At 50.0% G+C, this 19,581-nt stretch overlaps 1 protein-coding gene across 1 annotated transcript; it reads right to left on the bottom strand.

The window, feature by feature from the left end:
- Window positions 1-3,448: 3,448 nt before the first annotated feature.
- CSRNP1 (cysteine and serine rich nuclear protein 1) lies at window positions 3,449-18,976 on the bottom strand. Its single transcript, XM_038129007.1, has 5 exons — window positions 18,799-18,976; window positions 11,678-11,873; window positions 9,109-9,368; window positions 8,336-8,632; window positions 3,449-7,346 (listed from the first exon to the last, which is right to left on the bottom strand). Exons 2-5 carry the CDS (start codon window positions 11,847-11,849, stop codon window positions 6,363-6,365), a joined length of 1,713 nt encoding a protein of 570 aa, XP_037984935.1. The 5' UTR covers window positions 11,850-11,873; window positions 18,799-18,976; the 3' UTR covers window positions 3,449-6,362.
- Between the last annotated feature and the right edge of the window lie 605 nt (window positions 18,977-19,581).

Here is a 19,581-nt window from a genome sequence, read left to right as displayed (position 1 = left end):
GGCGCATCCATGAGGGGTGGGAAGGATTGAGCATTTGCCTTCTGGAGATGGTTTTACCCAGCTGAGGATGTGTGTGCCAGGCCAGTCAAGCCCCAGGACACCCCCATCTCTCCTCCAAACCCCAGCGGGCCATTTAAGCCATTTTTTTTTCTTTTACTGTGACATCTTAGTGAGATAACTTATGCATCTGGTCCCACGGAGGAGGGCAAGCGTTGTCCAGGAGCAATTTGGCCAGCTCAGAGGTTGGGAGAAGGAGGCAGCTGCCCAGTAGATGGCAATACTGCCATTTATTCAGCAGCAGGCTGGGAGGGGTAAAACAAGCTGATGGGAGTGTGTGGATTAAGGAGCCCTGAAAATTCCTAATGGTCGTAGCTGTGGAGGAGAATCAGAGAGTCATCTCCTGGTTTGGGTTGAAAGAGACCTTAAAGATCGTCCAGTTCCCACCCTCTGCCATGAGCAGGGACACCTTCCACGAGACCAGGTTGCTCAGACCTTTGTCTAACCTGGCCTTGGACGCTTCCAGGGATGGGGAGTCCAGAACTGCTCTGGGCAGTGTCTCACCACCCTCACAGGGAAGAATTTCTTTCCAGTATCTAATCCAAACCTTCCCTCTTTCAGTTGAAAGCCATTCTCCCTTTTCATTTTAAAGCCATTGACCCATCACTCCAGACTCTTGTCCCAAGTCCCCCTCCAGCTCTCCCGTAACACCTTTAGGCTCTGGAAGGGGCTTTAAGGTCTCCCTGGAGCCTTCCCTTCTCCAGGTGAACACCTCCAGCTCTCAGAGCATCCTCATGGCCTGGAAGCCATCACATGGCCTGGAAGCAGCAGCTCATCACAGCTTCTCTGCCGAGAGGAGTTTACCTTTCCCTTGAAGTGTGAGGGGTGCTGCTCTTAACGCCGTGCCCACTCTGCTTCCACAGAGCTGCACCTCGGAAGGGGTTAAACCAGCTGCCACCTACAGCTTTCCTTGGCAGAGCTGAAACCAGCCAGCTGCCCGCACACAGACCTGTCCCAGCCCGGTGACACCCAGCTGGCACTCGCACCCCGTTCGGCACCAGGGCAGCGCTGCTCCCTCCCATCCCTGGCAATCTCTGATTCACTGACCCCAAACAACCCCGTCCGCGCACTCCCCCACCTTGCTTAGCGCTTCACCACCATTAGTGCCATTTATTTTCCTTTTCCCTGCCCGTGTGCCCGGCTGGCAGCGCCCGGGGGCTCAGCGTTACTCATTCTCTGGGTGCCGCGGTGCCGGCGGGGCTCGGGCTGTGCGGGCAGCCCCGGGCCCGGGGGCGCTCCGTGCTCCGGAAAGGGATGAGTCACTCTGGCCAGCCGGGGACGGGCACAGCCGGTGACGGCAGCCTCGGTGACTCCAGGGCTGGCGCCGAGCGGGGATGAGGGCTCCCAGGACTTTTCTCATAAAATGACGGGGAGGATGGACTTTAACTCCGTCAGAGGAAAATGAAAAAACAAACAAACCAAACAAAACAAACAACGCAGGAGCTGCAGGGCAAGGTGAGGGCAGGGGTGTTGGCTCTGCAGCACTGAGGGTTTTGTGCTTGCCTTGGAGGCAGGAGATTTGGGGATTTTTTTTATTTTTTTTTTTTAATTTTATTTCTCTGATAGAAGGAAAAGGGCGGGTTTGTAAAATGTGTCCGACCAGTGTGACACTGCAGCGGGTAAGGGAGCCTTAGATCTTCTGCAGAGGCAATAAAAGCATCCCAGGTGATGAATTCCTAGGGCTTCCAGACCCCTGTCACTACAACAGGCACTTCCTCTGCCCATCCAAGAGCATTTTCCATGGAATTCAGCAAAAGTTTGCCAGAGCTGAGGCTTTAACTCAGATCTGGAGGTCAGCTTGGCTTTCCCAGGGACAGTGCACTGCAGAATGGCCAATTATTGGCATGGTCCCATTTGAGTTTTAGTCTGTCACTGGTATGGAATGAGAAAAGGAAAAAAAAACCAAAACCAAGGTCCCGCACCTGGGTCAGGGCAATCCCAAACACAAACATAGGTTTGGTGGAGAATGGCTCAAGAGCAGCCCTGGGGAGAAGGACTTGGGGGGCAGGGATTGATGAAAGGCTGGACACAATCTGGCAAAGCGCACTGGCAGCCAAGGAAGCCCCAACCCCATTGTGGGCTGCATCCAAAGCAGCGTGCCTAAAGGAGCTGGAGAGGGACTTTGGACGAGGGCACAGAGTGATAGGACAGGGAAGCTGGCTCTAAAGTGGCAGAGGGCAAGTTTACATTAGATATTAGGAGGAAATTAATTACTCTGAGGGTCGTGAGGCCCTGGCACAGGTTTCACAGAGAAGCTGTGAATGACCCGTCCCTGGAAGTGCTCAAAATCATGCTGGGTGAGGCTTAGAGCAACGAGGTGAAGTGAAAAGCATCAGGAGAGGAGTTGAAGTAGGTGGTCTTTAATATAATTCCTTCCAACCCAAAGCATTCCAGGACTCTGTGATTCCCCATGGCAGAGGCTGGTGGCACCTTGGGGCTGTTTCAGCACTGTCCTTTGGGGGTAATGGGTCCCCTGGTGATGATGCCTTGTGCCAGGGCACGACACAATGTCATCACCATGAGCCAAAAACCCACCAGTGCTGCAGATGGAGCTGTATGTTGGGAACTACTCTGCTCCCAGTCAGAAAATAGGTAATGTAAATGGTAAATACAGAGATAAACATCATAAAAGAAAAAAAAAAAACACAATCGAACACATCCCTCTGGGTGGGTAAAGAGGCTGAGCTTCACTGCGTGTTGCAGAGCCTCCACGGATGAGCCTCTTTTCAGTATTTCTGCTTTTACAGCTCAGCAAATAATTTGTAACAAATAGTTTATTCAATTAATTGAGCTTCTCTGCTCTGGGGGCAGATGGCAACCTTTAAAAATGGATTCCCAATGGAAAACTAAACAATGGCATTCTTTGGCCAATTTCCCTTGCTTTCAGGTCAATGGCAGTGGTTATGATTTATGCCTGTGCTGACAGCCACAGACCCATGGGAGAGGTGTGCTTTTCCCCATCTAGATTCCTGGGATTTATTCATCTTTTTTTCCTTTGTACCATGGACTGCTTCACGTGCTATTCTCTTCTTTCCGTGCTGTTGCCATGGCCAAGAGGATTTTTTTTGTCTTTCCCCAGGGGCACAGGACCATGGTGATGCTTCTGTCCAGCTGCATCCTTCCAGGTCCCAGGGGGGCCACAGGGCAATGAGAAATGGTTTGTAGCCCAGGAGGGAAAGTGGTTTCCAGGGTTTCCCAAGATTTCTCCTTGGTGATATGGATGCTACCATGACTGTCTGTTCCATCATGCCTTAGAGACAAGCAGCCACCATCCACAAGGCCAAAAAGTTTGGGAAAACCACAACCCATGCATTGATTTTTTACTTTAATTTAAGGAAAAGAGAAAAGGTTATTGTGTCACACAAAGGACATTAGTGACGACACCACCATATTCAAACAAAATTCTTTTATTGAAAGTGTAATGGAAATTTCTTCATATTGCTTTGATGAAATGAGAGACAGCAGCTGTAGACAAATATGCTTTTTTATAAACAAATGCAAATGGATAAGGTAAAAATAAAGCATTTTTTTTAACTTGTACCTTTAAGCAACATAATCACAATATATACACAAAGAAAGCTAAAATAAAGCTATGTTGAAACCAAAGTGTTTCAACCAATACATTAGATAATTACAGATTGTGTCAATAAATACCCAGTTTTTAAACTGTTTAACAGGCAACTTTTTACACAGATACCAAGAAGAAAAAAAAAATTATATATTTACAATTCAGTGCCCTGGGGGAAAAAAAAAAAAAAGAGAAAAAAATTATTTTTTTTCTTTTTTGGCACCAACACAAATAAAAAGAATAAATTACTGAAAAAAAATCCACAAGGCAGGAGTCAATCCCAATAATTCATTTAAAAAAGTGTGTGTGTGTGTGTGTACATATATATATATATATAAAATACAGGAATATATTTTATATATATAAATATATATATGCAGAGAATCCAGGAATGTTACAAAATATATTAGTGCCAATAAATACAGAAGGCTACCAGACTTTCAACTGTCAGTAATTTTTGATGCAGTCTGGAGGATAAGGAACTACCACCTAGGAGATAACCGAAAAGGGGATTTTTCAGTCTAAAGAAACAATGATGACAATGAAAAATAATAATAAAAATAATAATAATAATTATAATAATAATAACAATAACAACAACAACAATAATAATAATAGATATATCCAGGAAATCCTCCATCTGCCAGTAGTATTCCTACAGTCGCCCCGGGGGCGATGCCTTGCGGGAGGAAGCGCGGCGAGCGCCGGCTCAGGACCCGCCCGTGGCCATGGGGGGTCAGCTCCACTTCCAACTGACCGGCTCAATACCAGAGAAGATGTACAATTAAATAGCAATAATAAAGATTTTTAAAAAAAACACCCAAGCAACCCACGTTTCTTACGCCAGAAGTTTCCTAAATTGCCGGCAGGTTTGCAGTGAGGCACCTGTCGAAGAGCAGGTATCCAAGAGCACCATCCCTGTGGTCGGGGATAGAAACAGTTCAGCCAATGGAAAAATCCTCAAATCCATGTTTCGGGGTTGGTTCCCTTGTCTGTGTGTCTCTGCACCCCCAGAAGTTCCTTCCAGCTGCTCCCAGGGCAGCAGAGCTGGGGACACCAGAACTGTCTCCTCCTCCTGTGCTGGTAATGCCAGGAATCACTCCCATCACCAAATTTTCCAAGGGGGAATTTAAAGCCGATAGGTTTTAAATCCGTTTTGCTTTTTCCATACCACTGGTGTAGGCACTTAGTGTATCACTGATGCACAGATTTTTTGTCCAGTTACATCTCGTGGCCAAACAGTGTCATGCTCTCAGACTGACTTAAATAGCAAAAGGCCAAGGCAGCCTCCAGTATCCTTCCTAAACACAAAGATTTCTCTCATTTTAAAAAGCAAAAGCCTTCAGTTTTTCAGCTTGGTCTTCAGGTCTTCAGAAACTGTACTCACAGGATAAATAACTCAATAAGTTTCATATCCATCTGTTTTCCTTGAATTACTCGATTCACCTATCTAAAAATACAGTACAATCAGCGTGACCCACTGGGTTTTGGAGCTGCGACATCCTCGGTGTTGGGGAGTCCTAAGGAGCACTTGCTGAGGAGCTTGAGCACTGCTGCTCTTTTGACTTTACTCTCAAATCACCCCCCATGAGGGCTGCCAAGGTCCTTATGGTTCCACCTCCCCACCGCTGCTGACAGTTCCTCTGCATATTCAGGCACCATAACTGATGGGGAAAGATCTCATGGCCAAATCCCTAGGAAATTAAATAAATTATAAAATAATTTACAAAAAGGGGTTGGGTTCTGTTTCGTGCTAGTATTAATGTTACTTCTTAAATAGTTGGAGGTTTTGCTTGCTTTGCTCTCCACAATGACAATATGGAGACCAAACACCATTCTCATGTCTACGACAAGGCTGGGAGAACCAAGGGATGGTGCACAAACTCTTCCCTCGTCCCTCCCCTCACACACAACTTCTGTTCAGTGTTTTCAGAAATGTGAAGTGAAGACCAAACAGCCAACATCGTTCAGACTCAGAAAAACCAGGGTCATCTTCCTCTTGAAGACCTTATTGCCCTTCCAGGTCATCGACAAACCACAGTGCTATTCACGTACTACAGGTAGAAAATAAATAAATACAGATATATTATGCAAAAAAATATGATTGTACACATAATACATCTGAGGTATCACCAATTTAAATAAGGTTTCATGCTAGTTCAAGCTTCAGTGGCTAGTTAAATTCTGGAATTTGCAATAAATAGATGAAGAATGATTATGTATATAGTGTATGGATCTCTTCTGTAAACCTCGTCAGATTTAAACGTAAGAGTGTGTTGGGCCGACTCTTACGCAAACCACAAATTTTCACAATAAATACGGCTTCAAAAATTGCCTTAAAAAGTTCCTGCAACACTGGAACGTTTCTAGAAGGGGCTGTATGTATGGACGACTGGCAACGTTAGCGAGGAGTTTTTCTCAACAGGTCTTTTCGTACAAAACACAAGGAAATTCTCATGTGAAAGTCTTTCTCCCTCCCTCCCTTCCCCACCCCGTCATGAAAGTTTAGAAATTTTTGCACAAACAGCGAGAGAACTGATTGTAGCTGCAGTATGTCAAAACGTCCACGTTGTATAAAGACCAAAAATAGTTAATTTGCTTAGAAAGTCTTCTGCTGTTGCTGTTTTTTCCTCCTTATATTTGAGTAGTACACCATCCTTTCAGTGGAAGTTTGCCTGTCCAACTGTTCCTCCATTTTCCTTTTGGCATCGGTCCTTGCCTGAGCCACATCAGTGTTTCACACCTTCACTGTCTCCATCAGTGATGACTTGATGGCATCCTCCAAAAGTTGATTGTCTGTGAAAGGGGCTGGGGTTTCAGGGACGGATTCGGATAAACCAATGAGGGACTCCAAGAAACAGGAGCCCTGATCTCCGGCTTGCGGGAAGCCAGGGAAATTAGGCAACTGAAACTGTAGCGCTGAGAAGTTATCCAGGTTTTCATACTCCTTTAAGGAGTTGTAAAGGGGTCCCAAGTTATAGTCCGAGAAGGACTGGAAGAAATCCAAGGAATCAGAGGAAAGGCTGAGGTCAGCATAGCTCTTGGAGCAGGGCTCAGTGGAGGAGGAGGTGCAGCAGGACAGCCCATCGCACCTCCCGTGGGCTGCATCCTCCAGCAAACCCCCGCTGTCCTGGTTGGCATTCTCATCCAGGCACTCCGAGAGGTGGGACAAGTGGCCAGGGACAGGCTTGGCCTCACTGCCGTGGTCCTCGATGAAGAAGTCGGTGGGATGGAAGCAGCCGAGGTCATCCTGGCCACGCCTGCTCTCTTCCTCGGCATCCGAGTCGTTGAAGTGGAGGATGCGCGCCAAGCCGTCGTCATCCACATCCGACTGGGATTTGTCGGAGGGAAGGCTCTCGTAGGGCTCCTCCAGGTCCTCGCTGGGGTGGGAGGAGATGGAGGAGTCTGTCATGTCACTGCTGCAGCTGTTCTCCCCCAGGGCCTCCAGGTCGGGGCTGAACTGGAAGGCAGGTGCCAGCGGCACCGCACGCTCCTCCAGCGAGCCCTTCCCTGCCGCGCATCCCAGCGGAGGGAGCCGCTCCCGGAAAGGGGGCTCGGCCTCCGCCACCTTCTCGCTGCTCTGCTGCTGCTTCTCCAGCTCCAGCTTCATGATGGTGTGGATGAAATGCGTCTGCACGCGGGCCTGGTTGAACTCGATCCTGCCCTCGGTGTTGCCACAGCCGTCCTTGGTGCAGCCGCAGGGGAAGGAGGTGTGATCCATCTGGCAACAGGGAGAGGCAGAGGGGGAGGGTTAGGATTGAACTCAGTAGCATAAAATCAAAACTGCCCCTGACTGTCTGCCCTGAGAAACTAAGTACAGCTGAGGGGGTTAAAAGCAGTAAGGAAAAAAAAAAGACACCCTGCTCTTTTGAAGAGGTGTCATAAAAGTTGGATTTCAATACAAGTGAAGAAAAAAGATTCCAAAAAAAAACCCGAGGAAAATATAATGGTCCAAAAAGAGACATAAGGGAGCAAAAGTGAGTTTTTTTATTGCTGTTTAATGATTTCACTATCTGATCTGCAGCAGCCACTAGAGGGGGGCTGTGACACACACATGGAGCACCCGTGTGCACCCACCTCCGCCACCCACAGCTTCCAAACACGGCACCGAGGGAGAAAGCAGTGCCCAGAATAGGGAATGAGGCTCCCTAAATACAGCTGGGCAGGCACCCGCAAAAAATACCCTGAAAAATATAACTCACTAATTGAAAAGAGGGGGATTATCCCACTGTGCAGGTGGCCTGCACAGCTCCGCTGTGGGCTGACGCTCAGCTGACACTCCCACGTTCGCCTGAGTGCACTGGGATTTGTGACACACACCAGAAGAAAAAGGAATTAAAAATAAAACCTGGGGGAGGGGGAGAAAGCGCAGCCTTGTGTGAGGAGCAAGGAGCTCTTCCTTGCAGACACTCCCATGTGGCCCACCTCCAACAGGAGATCGAGCAGGTATGGATCTCATGGGAATGTAAAGCAGGGACATTCTCCTTGCAGTGTGGGGATGGCTGCACGTGTGATTTGGGAAGAGAACGCTTTCAAGCAGTGCCTGCCTTGCAGCCTCAGGGATGCTCCAAGAGCTTTCCTCACCGCCAAGCACAGGTGGGAGCAGATGGATTTACAGGCTGCCCCAGCTCTGTCCAGCTTGCTCACACCCCCCTCCTCTAATGCACAGCTGGAGCCACAGCATTCCCCAGGCCTAGGGTGAGGCTGTACCTGACATTTAATGCCTGCCAAGCTGCAGCTGCAGGTCTCGGGGTCGCAGACCTCGCGGCAGTCGCAGCCGCAGTCCTCCCGGGACAGGCGGATGTTGTGCAGCTCCCGCTTCTCCTCCTTGTCGATCTTCTTCACCCCCACGGCCTTCAGCAGCGCGCGCCTCTTCTTGGCGGGGTAGGGCTGCAGGAAGAAGCCGTCCTCCAGGTCCACGTTGCTGACGTCGATGTCGTCGTCGGAGATGTCCTCGATGGTGAGCTGGTTGGCCTCTTCGGACTCCTTGGTGCCGTTCATGGTTAGCTGAGGGCAAAAAATGGGCAAAGCGTTAGGGGCTTGTTTGGGACTCAGAGCCATTGGAACCCCCCAGCTGAGGGGAAACAAGAAAGGAATGACCTCTCCCCCATGGTGGCCAACCTCAGGATCAACATCTAAGTCAGGGTCCACAAAGACCTGACACCTGACTGAGATGTGTCCTGGGATATCAAGTATCTAAGCCAGAAATGAAAAGACTTTGGGAGATGCCAAGAAGAGTCTCAAGTGGATCCCAGGACAGAGAGGTACTACCAAAAGAGCAAAAATGTCTTCTATGTCTTTTCACTTATCAAAGGTGGAGAACTAAATGAAAATCCCCCACTGGAGCCTGTGTTTTTTGGAGACCCAAACTGAGAGCTAAGGATTGATGCCCCCAGGTCTCAGAGGCTCTTACTAAAAACTGGCCAATTAACCAACAGCATCCACCAGCTCCTCATCCACCCAGCCCCACGCTCCTCACTCACTTTCCATTTCAACGCTTCCAACTTCTCCTCTTTTAATTTCTCTTCGAGTTTGCCGCGACGGACGTTTTCCTGCTCCTTTGAAAACTCTGCCAGCGTGAACTGCCGGGAGGAGCTGTGTTTGCTCACCATGCCCAGGGTACAGCCCCCACGGCTGGGCACGCTCGTGAAGCCCTGGCAGCGTGGGAAGTAAAACACAGTGACCCGGTCAAACTCCACATTGTTCTTCTTTAGTCGCTTGGATTTCTTCAGGATTGACGTGGCTAAAAAGGGGAGAATTAAAAAAAGAAAAAGCACTAAGTCGGCGCTGCCATGCTGCAGATGGAATAGAAATATTACAAACAGGCAGGACTTGTAATTACTCTCTCAACAGGGACACACTGGGACAAGGCTACAACATTGCTTGGTGGTGTTTTAGGAGCTAACACTTCAGAGGTGGGATGAGGATGGAGAAGAAGCTAAGCCAAGCCCTGCTGCACCAGAGTCACTGATGACATTCACCCTACAAGGTGGCTGCTGCTCCTCCTTCCCGCTTGACTTCCCCCAGGAACATCCATTTGCTTATTCTTCACGTGTGGCAGAGCATAATGAACAAGCAACCAGCCATCCTACACATCTGTCTCCCTAAATTCACTCTGCCCCACGCTCAGGAGCCCCTGGTCTGCACCTGGGATGCCAGGGCATTGTTATTCCTTGGTGCTTCATGGCTCCAGCTTTTGTGGCAGGGCAGAAAACAACCCAAACTGCTGTTTTTTCTGGTACTTCCTTTCACCATCCACTGGGAGGAACTCTGAATCTATGGTTTATTCTCAAGAGACTCATTTGAGAGCAGCTGCAAAGATGTTAATCTTTGTGCAGGTGATCCCCGGGTAAACATGGCAATACATGACTCTGGTTTATCCTAAACTGCTGAAACACGCTACACATCTCTTAGAGCAGAGCCTCCCCAGAGATACCTGGCCCTGCACAGCTGCACATGCAAACACAGTAGACGGAGGGGGACTAATTAGCCAGGGCAGGTTCAGAGTCAGTGAGTTTCCACGAGTGTGGCCTGCCAGGAAAGTAAAGCCAGGCCCAGCTGCATGAGTGTGGCAGGAACAAGAGCCAGCTACACCCAAATCTGTGGTGGGGAGGTAGTTCTGGTCCCATTCTCTGCTACTGCAGGGGTGGCTTTGGTTGCTTTTGGTTGAAAAAAATAACCCAGAAAGCATGGGTGACTGCTGCAGAGCTGGGATCAAGCCCTGCTCTTTGGGAGGCAGAGCCACAAGCAGCCCTACAGCGGGATCCAAGGAAAAGACTGCAACAACCCGAGGGCTTGGCTGGTTTGGTGGGCCCCAAAGGCTGTGAAAGTGCAAGACCGGACAGTTAACTGCACCCACATTTCACAGGTCTCACTTGCCAAAATATTGTGTTTCGGTTTCATGTGGAAAAAAAAAAAAAAGAGAAAAAAGAAGGGTTCACCCAGCTGTATCAGCAGCTTCTGCTCAATAGCTGGGGGTTCACACTGGGCCCTGCAGTCACTCTGATACTCTGATCATATCTTTGCACTGTGTGTTGCATTTTCACAATAACCTTGACTCAATCTCCTAAAACACGAGCTCTTTATCAGAAGGCAAGTTAACCACCACGATCATCTATCGGCCGAGCTGCTGCACTTTGGCATTTGCTTCTCTCTCCCTGCACCCCTCCTCTGAAATTGTTTTCCCATTCCTGACCCTTTTCCAATTGAGCCAGAGAATACAAAAAGTTCATTGTTTTGTCACAAAACCTGGGAAGACAAGCAAGAATGAGACTCTTTATTATTACAAGACTTCTAAAGCCTTTTCAGACCACTGCGTGTTTGTGTATGTCTGCTAAGTGGACCTTAACTGCTACATACAGTGGGTGTTCAGTATAATTTACTAGGTTGGACTATTTCTCCTCCATGAAGATGTTCTTCTATTGTACTTTTTATTTTTCCCTTCACACGGCAGATAAAGGGCTTTACAACACTGCCTTCTGTGTGTTTTCCTAAAAGCTCTCCAAACTTACATTGCTGGGAAAACAAAATAGCTTTTATCTGTGCTAGCAGTGCAGGCAATGTCAAACGTGTCATGTTCTCTGGCAGAGTACCCAATTTACGTAGGAAACAAGTTCTGAAATGGTAATTACGCTACTGGTTAATCATTTTTAAAAAAAAAGAGCATTACAGGCCTTCACTGTCTGATTAGGCTTTGCCTGTGAAACAGCTTGACAGGGAATTGAGGGTTGGTGGGATGGTCCTGCAGCACAGGCTTGGAGGTACCCACATGCCTCTGCACACCCATCCTTGGGTTTCTATTCCTGCAAACCTGGACTTCAGCAAAAATATGCCAAAGGAATAATAAATGCTGGAAGGAAGGGCTGAGGAAGAACCACTGTGAGGAGGATGGATGATTATAAACCCGTGTCATGACAGGTAGCAGGTGCCAAAACCACTTCTAGCCATAAAGGTATGCCCCAAGGGGGTCTCTGTGTGGTGGTGACCCACCACCACCCTACAAAAAACCCATGCAGAGGCATGGCTGATCCTGGGAAAGCCAGAGGTACTCACGGGTGAAGCTGGACATTAAGGCAGAGCTGGGCTTGGGCTCTCCACGGGAATTCTCCTCATCAGTGTCCCAGCCTGAGGATGCTGAGGAGGAGAGGGGGGAGCAGGAGGAGGAGGAGCAGTAGGTGCTGTCATCCCCCAGCTCTTCATACTTCCTTTTCAATACTCCGCTCATGGTGACGCCGTTTTTGTCATATAACTGGAAAACAAAAGAAAAAAAAGCAACATGAATCCAGGGAAATCTTGGCAGTTTCTGGTGATGAGCAGGACAGCTGTAACCCCCAGCAAGGCTTCCCCATCAGATCCACTTGGCCATGCAGACGTGATTCCCAAAAAGTGCTGCCCCTGAAACACCTCATCTTACTGCACCCGCTGTGCACACCTGTGAATTTCTCTCCCATTTCACAACACTGGAGAAGAAACTGACTATCCCGGACAACAAACTGTCCAGAAACCAATCCAATCAACACGAATGTCATCAAACAGTAAGTATTACATTTTGCTTACTAATTCTTTTATGTTCACTCCTCACCCAGATCGCTTTCTATGCAGTTACAGCTTTAACGTCTTGCTAATTACAAAAATAAGCCAGTTTGCAGAAAACAATCTGTTGGCATGATTTACTTGCTACAGCCCCCCGGGGAAACAGACTTATTAAATGAAGCACTGAAATACAAATATATCAACTGTGAAGAACAGCCCTTCTCCTCACGGTGCCTTTCATAGTCAGTCCCCCATTCAATAAGCTATTCTTGTTTAGGCTGGGTTATGTATCAAGCATAGAAGCAATTAAAAACAACACAGCTAATTAAAAACAAAGGAGCTCTGTACTTGCCTAGATTCCTAAATTTCCTGCATGCTTTGCCCCAGCTCATCTTAAAGGAAAAAAAATAAAAGAAAGCCAAAAATAACTGTGTTGCATCTTTTAAACTTTGCTTTTATAAAGTTTGTGCAAATTTGGGAGGCTAAATAAGACCCACAAAAGCTACAGCATTTGCCTACAGTACATTTAGGCAATGCTCTCAGGCACAGGGTGGGATTTTTGGGGTGGTCCTGTATATGGCCAGGAGCTGGGACTTGATGATCCTTGTAGGTGCCTTCAACTTAGGATATTTTATGATTCTAATGGACATCAGCACCCACTCAGCCTGGGGTGCTCCTGCACTGATGATGGATCATTCCACCTTTGAGACTCTGGCAACAGCAGCCCAGCTCCCCCTGCTCCTGCAGAAGCCACTGCCAGCTTATTTGGGAGCCAGTGAGCCATGCCCAGAGCTGGGAGCCAGGCTGCTGCCTGAGGGGTGGCTTGCTCTGACCCCATCCCACCACACTGTAAGGCACAACCACGGTGGGAGGGATGCAGCCCCAGCCCAGGAACTCCTTCCAGCAAGGAGGGGAGAGCCCCAGCAATGTGGGATGCTACCAGCCACCCCATAATACACAAAAGCTAAAGCATCCCTAGAATTTGGATAATCTGGGACAGTAGACAGCCCTGGGATGGTGACAGTGCAGATACAGGGGTGCCAGACACCCAGTTCACATCCCCTCCCACCACACGAAACTTCTCCACTGGCCAAATCGATTCTTTGCAACCCAAACACTTTCTCACCCCGCTTTGCATGTCTGAAGTTAATTTAAGCCTCTGAAAAAGAAAAAAAACAAAACAAAAAAAGCACTAAACCTGCCCTTCTGACAGACCTGAGGAGGCAGCACAGACACCACACCAGTGGCAGAACCTCCCCACCATGGGATTTTCAGTGTCCCGACAGCACCAAGCAGGATCACGTTGCAGGACAGGAGCGAACAGTTCCTTCCAAGTCCTGCACCAACCCTCCCTAATTATGTTTACCACCAGCTTCCCAGGAGACAATAGTCACCTTAAAGGTCAAAAAAGCCCTGGCTGAAGCACTTCCCTGGCCTGGAGGAGTTAATCATTCCCTGCAAGGCGTGCTTACAGGGCCAGTCCGTCCCCCTGAACCTGGGGAGAAGCAATCCCTCCATCCCTCCTCCTCCTCAACAGACCTGGAGCTGCAGGTGGTTTTGCCACAGAGGGGTTGTTGTTTTTTTGGCCTTAATCCAAAATAGATGCAGAGAAGGTGGATTTGGCCACCCTCCAGCCCCAGCAGCACATGTCCTACCCAACACCTGGATTAACCCCTTTCCTGCCTGCTCCATGGCAAAGCTGAGCTCACAGGTGGCCACAAAACTGCAAATAACAAACTTTTTATTTGCCTTGTTTTTGTGTATGCGCCTCCTGCTCTGTCTCAGGTTTGCTTGAAAAACATGAGACAGAAACAATTAGGAGCAAAGAAACTCTCCAAATCCATGGCAGGGGTCCAAACCAAAGCCTGGGCTGCTTTTTGTTTCCAGATCCCACTGTCCACCTGGAACGGGCAAAAACTTTGCAAAAAAAAATCCCACATGTGGCTTGAAAGAGCATCAGCTCCTGCTGCAGAGAGGATGCTCCACAAGACAGTGAGGGATGCCACTATAGCCAAGGGAGGGAGGAACCAGCTCCCTAAAATGCCTGTAGGACACATTTCCAACAGCAAACACCCTCAGAGATGCGATGCTGACCACATCCAAGTCCCGTGGGAGACATGGGAGGCTGCTGGAGCAGCCAAGGTCATGCTACTGAGACAGGGATAATTCCCAGGGCAGGACCCAAGATGCAGCAGCCCTGATGCTCAGGTCACCTGCCAAGCCAACAGCCCATCAGGGGCTGCACCACATCCCCCCAAACCAAGCCCAGAGGGAAACCAGAGCGCTCTCCTCCAGCCAGAGAACCCAGCGAACACAAACACCAAGCCAGAGCCAAGGCAAGCTGTGCATAAGATGGTGCAATTCTATTTATTTATTTTTTAAATACTATCACCAGCCAGGAGGATGAAGGGAGGTTTGTGCAGCTCCCCATCTATGAGAACGAGCCAAATGGATAGGGGGAAAAAACCACTTTTGGCACGCTGTCTTCTTCAAGACACCTATTGTTTTGTTCATGCAAAGGAGGCGTTGTGCAAACAGGATTCCCAGCTAATGGGAAAAAGCTGGTGAACCTGCTGCCCACCAGCCAAAATACAGTGATTTTTCTCCTGTTACACCTTCCCCCTCATTGCTGATTTATGGCTGTCATGTTTTCCAAGCCAGATTTTCAAATCCTTCTCAGGAGAGACGTAGTGGAGCTTCACCCATCAGTGTCTGTTTCTACCCTACCCCAAAACATCCTCCAGATGGGCATTTTACTGTCCAAGCCAGGATAATCCTCTGCTCTCCTCCTCACCCTGGCATGTGGAGACAGAATTCACACCAGCAATTTGGATGCTGCCTTTAAAGCCATGTCACCAAGGCCACTGGTCACTCAGCCAAAAAAGCCCAGAGGCCCATTCAGACACAATGAGGATATTTTAATTGCAGTAATTTTGCAAGGAACCTTAAACCCACAGCAGTGCCTTAAAAGCAAGTCCCAAAAATGTCCACAGAAGCATGGAAAAAATAAGTATCTATATCTGAGTTTGCCATTGCAAATCTCTGCAGGCACCACTGAGTGCAGGATTTTACCACCTTCTCCTTCTCTCTCTCCCTCTTTTTTTTTTTTTTTTTTTTTTTTTTACATAACCTGAAATAAAATAATCCTATCTTCCTTTCAGTTGCCAAAAAAGACATTCTGTTCTTGGCTAAGACTTCTTACTCATCTATTTTACTGAAAACAGCTTTTGGAACAAGTACATAATGCAATGGATCAAACCCGCAGGAATTCCTCTCTGGCACCAGAACTCCCACTATCCTGGGAATACTTTCTAACAAATATTTAGCCCAGATGTGCATTCCTTTCTTTCTTTCTCTCTCCCTCCTTTTTTTTTTTTTTTTTTTAAAGCATTAAAGTTTGGGTGGGGGGGAATAGGAGGGGGCAGTCCAGTTGGGGGGAAGGGAATCCAATCTGCAAAGTCCCATTTCTGGCACCCAACAAGTTGCAGGGTAAAGCCCTAACACACAGGAATGCAAGGAATTAATGTTTTAACTATCCTCCTCTTGGACGACGTCTCAACAGTAAATATTTCGAGTAATTTAGATTTAAGAAGGTTTGGCATTTGTTTAGCCAAGTGCAGAGGAAGGCAACTAAAAACCCCTACCAGTGTCCAGTCTCCAGGAGACTGCACAAAGAGGCTTTGGGCAGAATAACGAGGAGAAGATGTCTCAGTGCTGTGTTTTGGGGCTGTAGATGTGCTTTGAAGCGTCAGGCGATCGCAGCAGTGCAAGCGCAGCAAAGCAAACTCCTCACAGCGACTCCAGCAGCTGCCTTTGCTTGTGCCACAATTCCCATGGGATTGCAGGAGAACACCCAGGAGCAAGAGTATTTCAGATTTTGGGGGGTTGGTCGGTGGAGCATCCTAAAGAATGGAAGGATCCCGATCTGTGCACGAGTTATTGACAGCAAAGTTTCTTTTGCCAAGCGATTTAGGGAACAGCAAGGAAACAACAATCCCTCCGACTCCCCCAAAACTCAGCACGGTGCACTAAAAGTATTTGTTTTCTGGTCACTTTTTGAGCTGGTTTGCCGACTTTAAAGCTCAGCCATCTGCTTGTAGCCCAGGAAGACGAAGTGGACTTATTCCAGCACACCAAGGTGGACTCTTCCCAGCACACCGGGATGAGGGCTCGGCTGCTGGGAGCGAGCTCAGGACCGTGCTCAGCCATGAGTCAGAGCAGCTCCCGCTCCCTCCCCCAGAGCCGCAGTGGCTGTGCAGGTCTAGCAGGAGTAAATATTAGTTTAAAAAACACCACCGCATATTTTAGCCAGGTACGGCTCCGAGGGCAGCTCGTGGAGCAGCGCTGGGGTTGGTGTTTGTTTGCACGCCGCCGTTTCTTGTGGGCAAAGAGATCTCGGCGTGAGAATCCCCCAAAAAGTGCTGCGGAGCTGAGCTTGCCGCTCAGCAATCCCAGAAATCTGATGTCTAACAGCAGTGGTGATCCCAGTAACACCTCAGGGTTATTTAATAATCGCCACACTATCAGCACTGATTCATTGCTCAATCATTTAACTATTTTAATTCTTTGCATATTTACTCAAGTGGTTTCCCCTGTGCCGCCGTGACAGCCTCCCGATGACAGCGCTTCCCAATTTCGGGGCTGACTGGAGCCAAGGGGAGCGGGATCATCCCACCAGGAGCCTCCAGGGGACAGTCCCACGCGTGTTCCCAGCCACATAAAGCTGTGCTTTCCAGTTCAGACCAGATTATTTTCACCCAGCTGGGTCTAAGGTTTCATAACCTTGCTCCGGTTAAAAATAGCCTCTGCCTACTATGCAACAGCAAAACCCAAAGTACATCGTGCTGCGGAGTGGGAGCATGAATCAGTCCATAGCACCACGAGTTTATGCTCCTGTCAGAGACTGAACAGGCAAAACACCTTCCCCGGAAGGAGCAGCACAAGTGTTTACTCCATCTCCTAATTTTTGGAAGACCACAAAGAAAAGAAAAAAAAAAAAAAAAAAGGCTTGTCAGATTTTTCTACCAAGCCCTTACTTCTTGCTGACAGCTTGCAAGGTAAATAAGAGATTTCAGCAAGTACATTAAAGGTTATCTGACACGGCCCAAAATGAAAGCAGGTTCGGATGTACTCGGCGCAGATTGTGCTGTAACAAACAGGAAAACAGCGAAGTGTGCTTTGTCTAGGAAAATCCTCTATTTGATCACACCTCATGAATAATTCACACCAGGTTTCCATATTTGTCCTCCTGTAGGTACACGCTGTGCGTTACCTTCCCTGCTATATATACGCACGCATTTCCTGCGCTGAATTATTAAAGCCTTTGCCGGGAGCTGCGGAGTCTCTCCGGGAGGAGAACAAACCCAACCATCCTGAAAAGAACCCCGCCCCCCCACCCCACACACACCTTGACGGGCTACCTCTGCAAACTGCTCAGCAGAGCAAAACTGAAATAATTTTCATGAAAATAAAGTAATAAAATCAATTAATAATTGGTGATCAATTCCTGATAACAAATTATAAGACTGAACCTGGCAGTGCTGGGTTAAGGGTTGGACTCGGGGATCTTAGAGGGCTTTCCCAGCCTTAAGGATTCCCTCATTCTGTGACTTCGAGGTTTGTAAACGGCCGTGAGGGTTTTCCCTCCATCCATCCCACCCAGGCGTTGGCATTCCAGGCGTCAGGAAGGCTGAGCTGCTTTAGGAAAGGGCTGTCCCTGTGTGTCAGCCTCTTCCTACAGCGACATTATGTAACTCGGAGGTGACAGACACTTTTGAGGATGCCGGGGGTAGAGGAGGGAGGGAGGGGGGGCAGGCAAAAAAATTATAAAAACCTGAGAAAACTTAGTAGTTGAGGGCGGGAGACGGGGTATCCTTTTTTTTAATTTTTTTTCCCTCCTTTTTGTCAGGTGGGCTGTAAAAGCCGCGATGTCTTATTTCGGGAGGCGGGGGGTGCCCCGCTCCGTCTGTCCGCCCGTCGGTCCCTCCGTGCGCCCGTCGGTAGGTGTTGCTGTAGCGACGGGAAAGCATCCCCAGCCGGGCGGATTTGGGGAAGAGCGAGCCGGCAAGGCTCCCCCCACCCCCCCAACCTTTCTCTCAACATCAAAAAATTGGAACCGCGGCCGCGGGGATGGAGCGGAGCCGGGACTTAGCGGGGTAGGGGTGAGAAGGGAACTCTGCGCTACTCCTAATAAATATCATAAAGCTGTTCGGGCGTCTGTACGGCACAGCCGATGGCAAAGTGCGGGGGGCAGGGTCGGGGGCGCAGCAAACCCCCCACCCCTTCCCCCGAGGAACGCCGTCCCGCTGCCCCGGCGGCTCCGGGAGCTTCCCGGCGGCTCAGCCCCAGCCGCAGCCCCGCCGGGCTCCGCTCGCCCGCGGGCAGGAGCAGCGCGGCCAGACGGCGCCGGGGCGGCGCGACCGCCGGCAGCGGGCGGCGGGCACCGGCAGCGACCCCCGGCCGGCGGGACGGCTCCGAGCCGGCTCCGGGCGGCCGAACCCCGCGCTGGGCACGCACCGAGCGGACCCCGCAGTCGCAGCCCCCGGAGGTGAAAGGCGAGCCTCCCCCTCGCCGCCCACGCCGGCTGCCCCATCCCCATCCCCATCCCCATCCCGGCGCCGGCTGCCCGCCGCGGTCCCTACCTGCGGCGGCGGTGTCGGCGCGGCGGCTCCGGCTGCAGCGGCGGTGCCTGGCGCGGCGCCTCCCGCTCCGCTGCCGGGGCCGGGCCGGGCTGCGCCGCCCCGCGCTGCCCTTTTCCGTCAGTGGAAAACTCCGGGCTCTGACGCAGGCGGTGACAGGAGCGGGGCCGGCCGGCCCGCCCGGCTTCCTGCCCCCGCCGGGCGGGGCGCTGAGTCAGGAGCGGCGGGAGGCACCGCCCCGCATCTCCCTGCACCGCCCCGCATCGCCCTGCACCGCCCCGCATCGCCCTGCACCGCCCCGCATCGCCCTGCACCGCCCCGCATCTCCCTGCACCGCCCCGCACCGCCCCGCATCGCCCTGCACCGCCCCGCATCTCCCCGCACCGCTGCGGGTCCCATGGGGGAGCTGTGTCCCACAACAGGCTGGGGAGCCACAGGGACAGGTTGGACCCCAAAGTGTGTGTGAGCACCACACAGGGCTGGGGGACCCCCAATGAGAACCCAAATGGATTTAGGTCCCAAAGAGGGGTGTCTGTACTACAAGGGCTTGGGAAGTCACAGGTACTGCTTGGACCCCCCAAGTGGTCATGGGGTGCTGGGAACCCCCAAAATGGATTTGAGTCCCACAGGGAAGCTGTGTCCCACAAGGAGCTGGGGAATCATAAGCACAGCATGGGCCCCAAAACATATTTGGGCATACGGAAGTCTGGGGACCCCAAAGCAAGAGGGTGTTGGCTGCTTCAGAGCTCACAAAGGCTTGTGAATCCACAGGGAAAACTTGGATTC

Source organism: Motacilla alba, chromosome 2 (assembly GCF_015832195.1).
Source record: "Motacilla alba alba isolate MOTALB_02 chromosome 2, Motacilla_alba_V1.0_pri, whole genome shotgun sequence".
Lineage (NCBI taxonomy): Eukaryota > Metazoa > Chordata > Aves > Passeriformes > Motacillidae > Motacilla > Motacilla alba.
Note: the sequence above shows the minus strand (reverse complement) of the source record. Positions and strands in the feature narration are given on the sequence as shown.

What these genes read in the sequence shown, in the direction of transcription:
- CSRNP1 (XM_038129007.1), bottom strand. Translation starts at nt 11,849, where the DNA reads ATGAGCGGAGTATTGAAAAGGAAGTATGAAGAGCTGGGGGATGACAGC. An exon ending in CTTAATGTCCAGCTTCACCC is followed by an intron (nt 9,369 to 11,677) that starts GTGAGTACCTCT and finishes TCCCCTTTTTAG; the next exon opens with CCACGTCAATCCTGAAGAAA. An exon ending in TGGAAGCGTTGAAATGGAAA is followed by an intron (nt 8,633 to 9,108) that starts GTGAGTGAGGAG and finishes TTTTGCCCTCAG; the next exon opens with CTAACCATGAACGGCACCAA.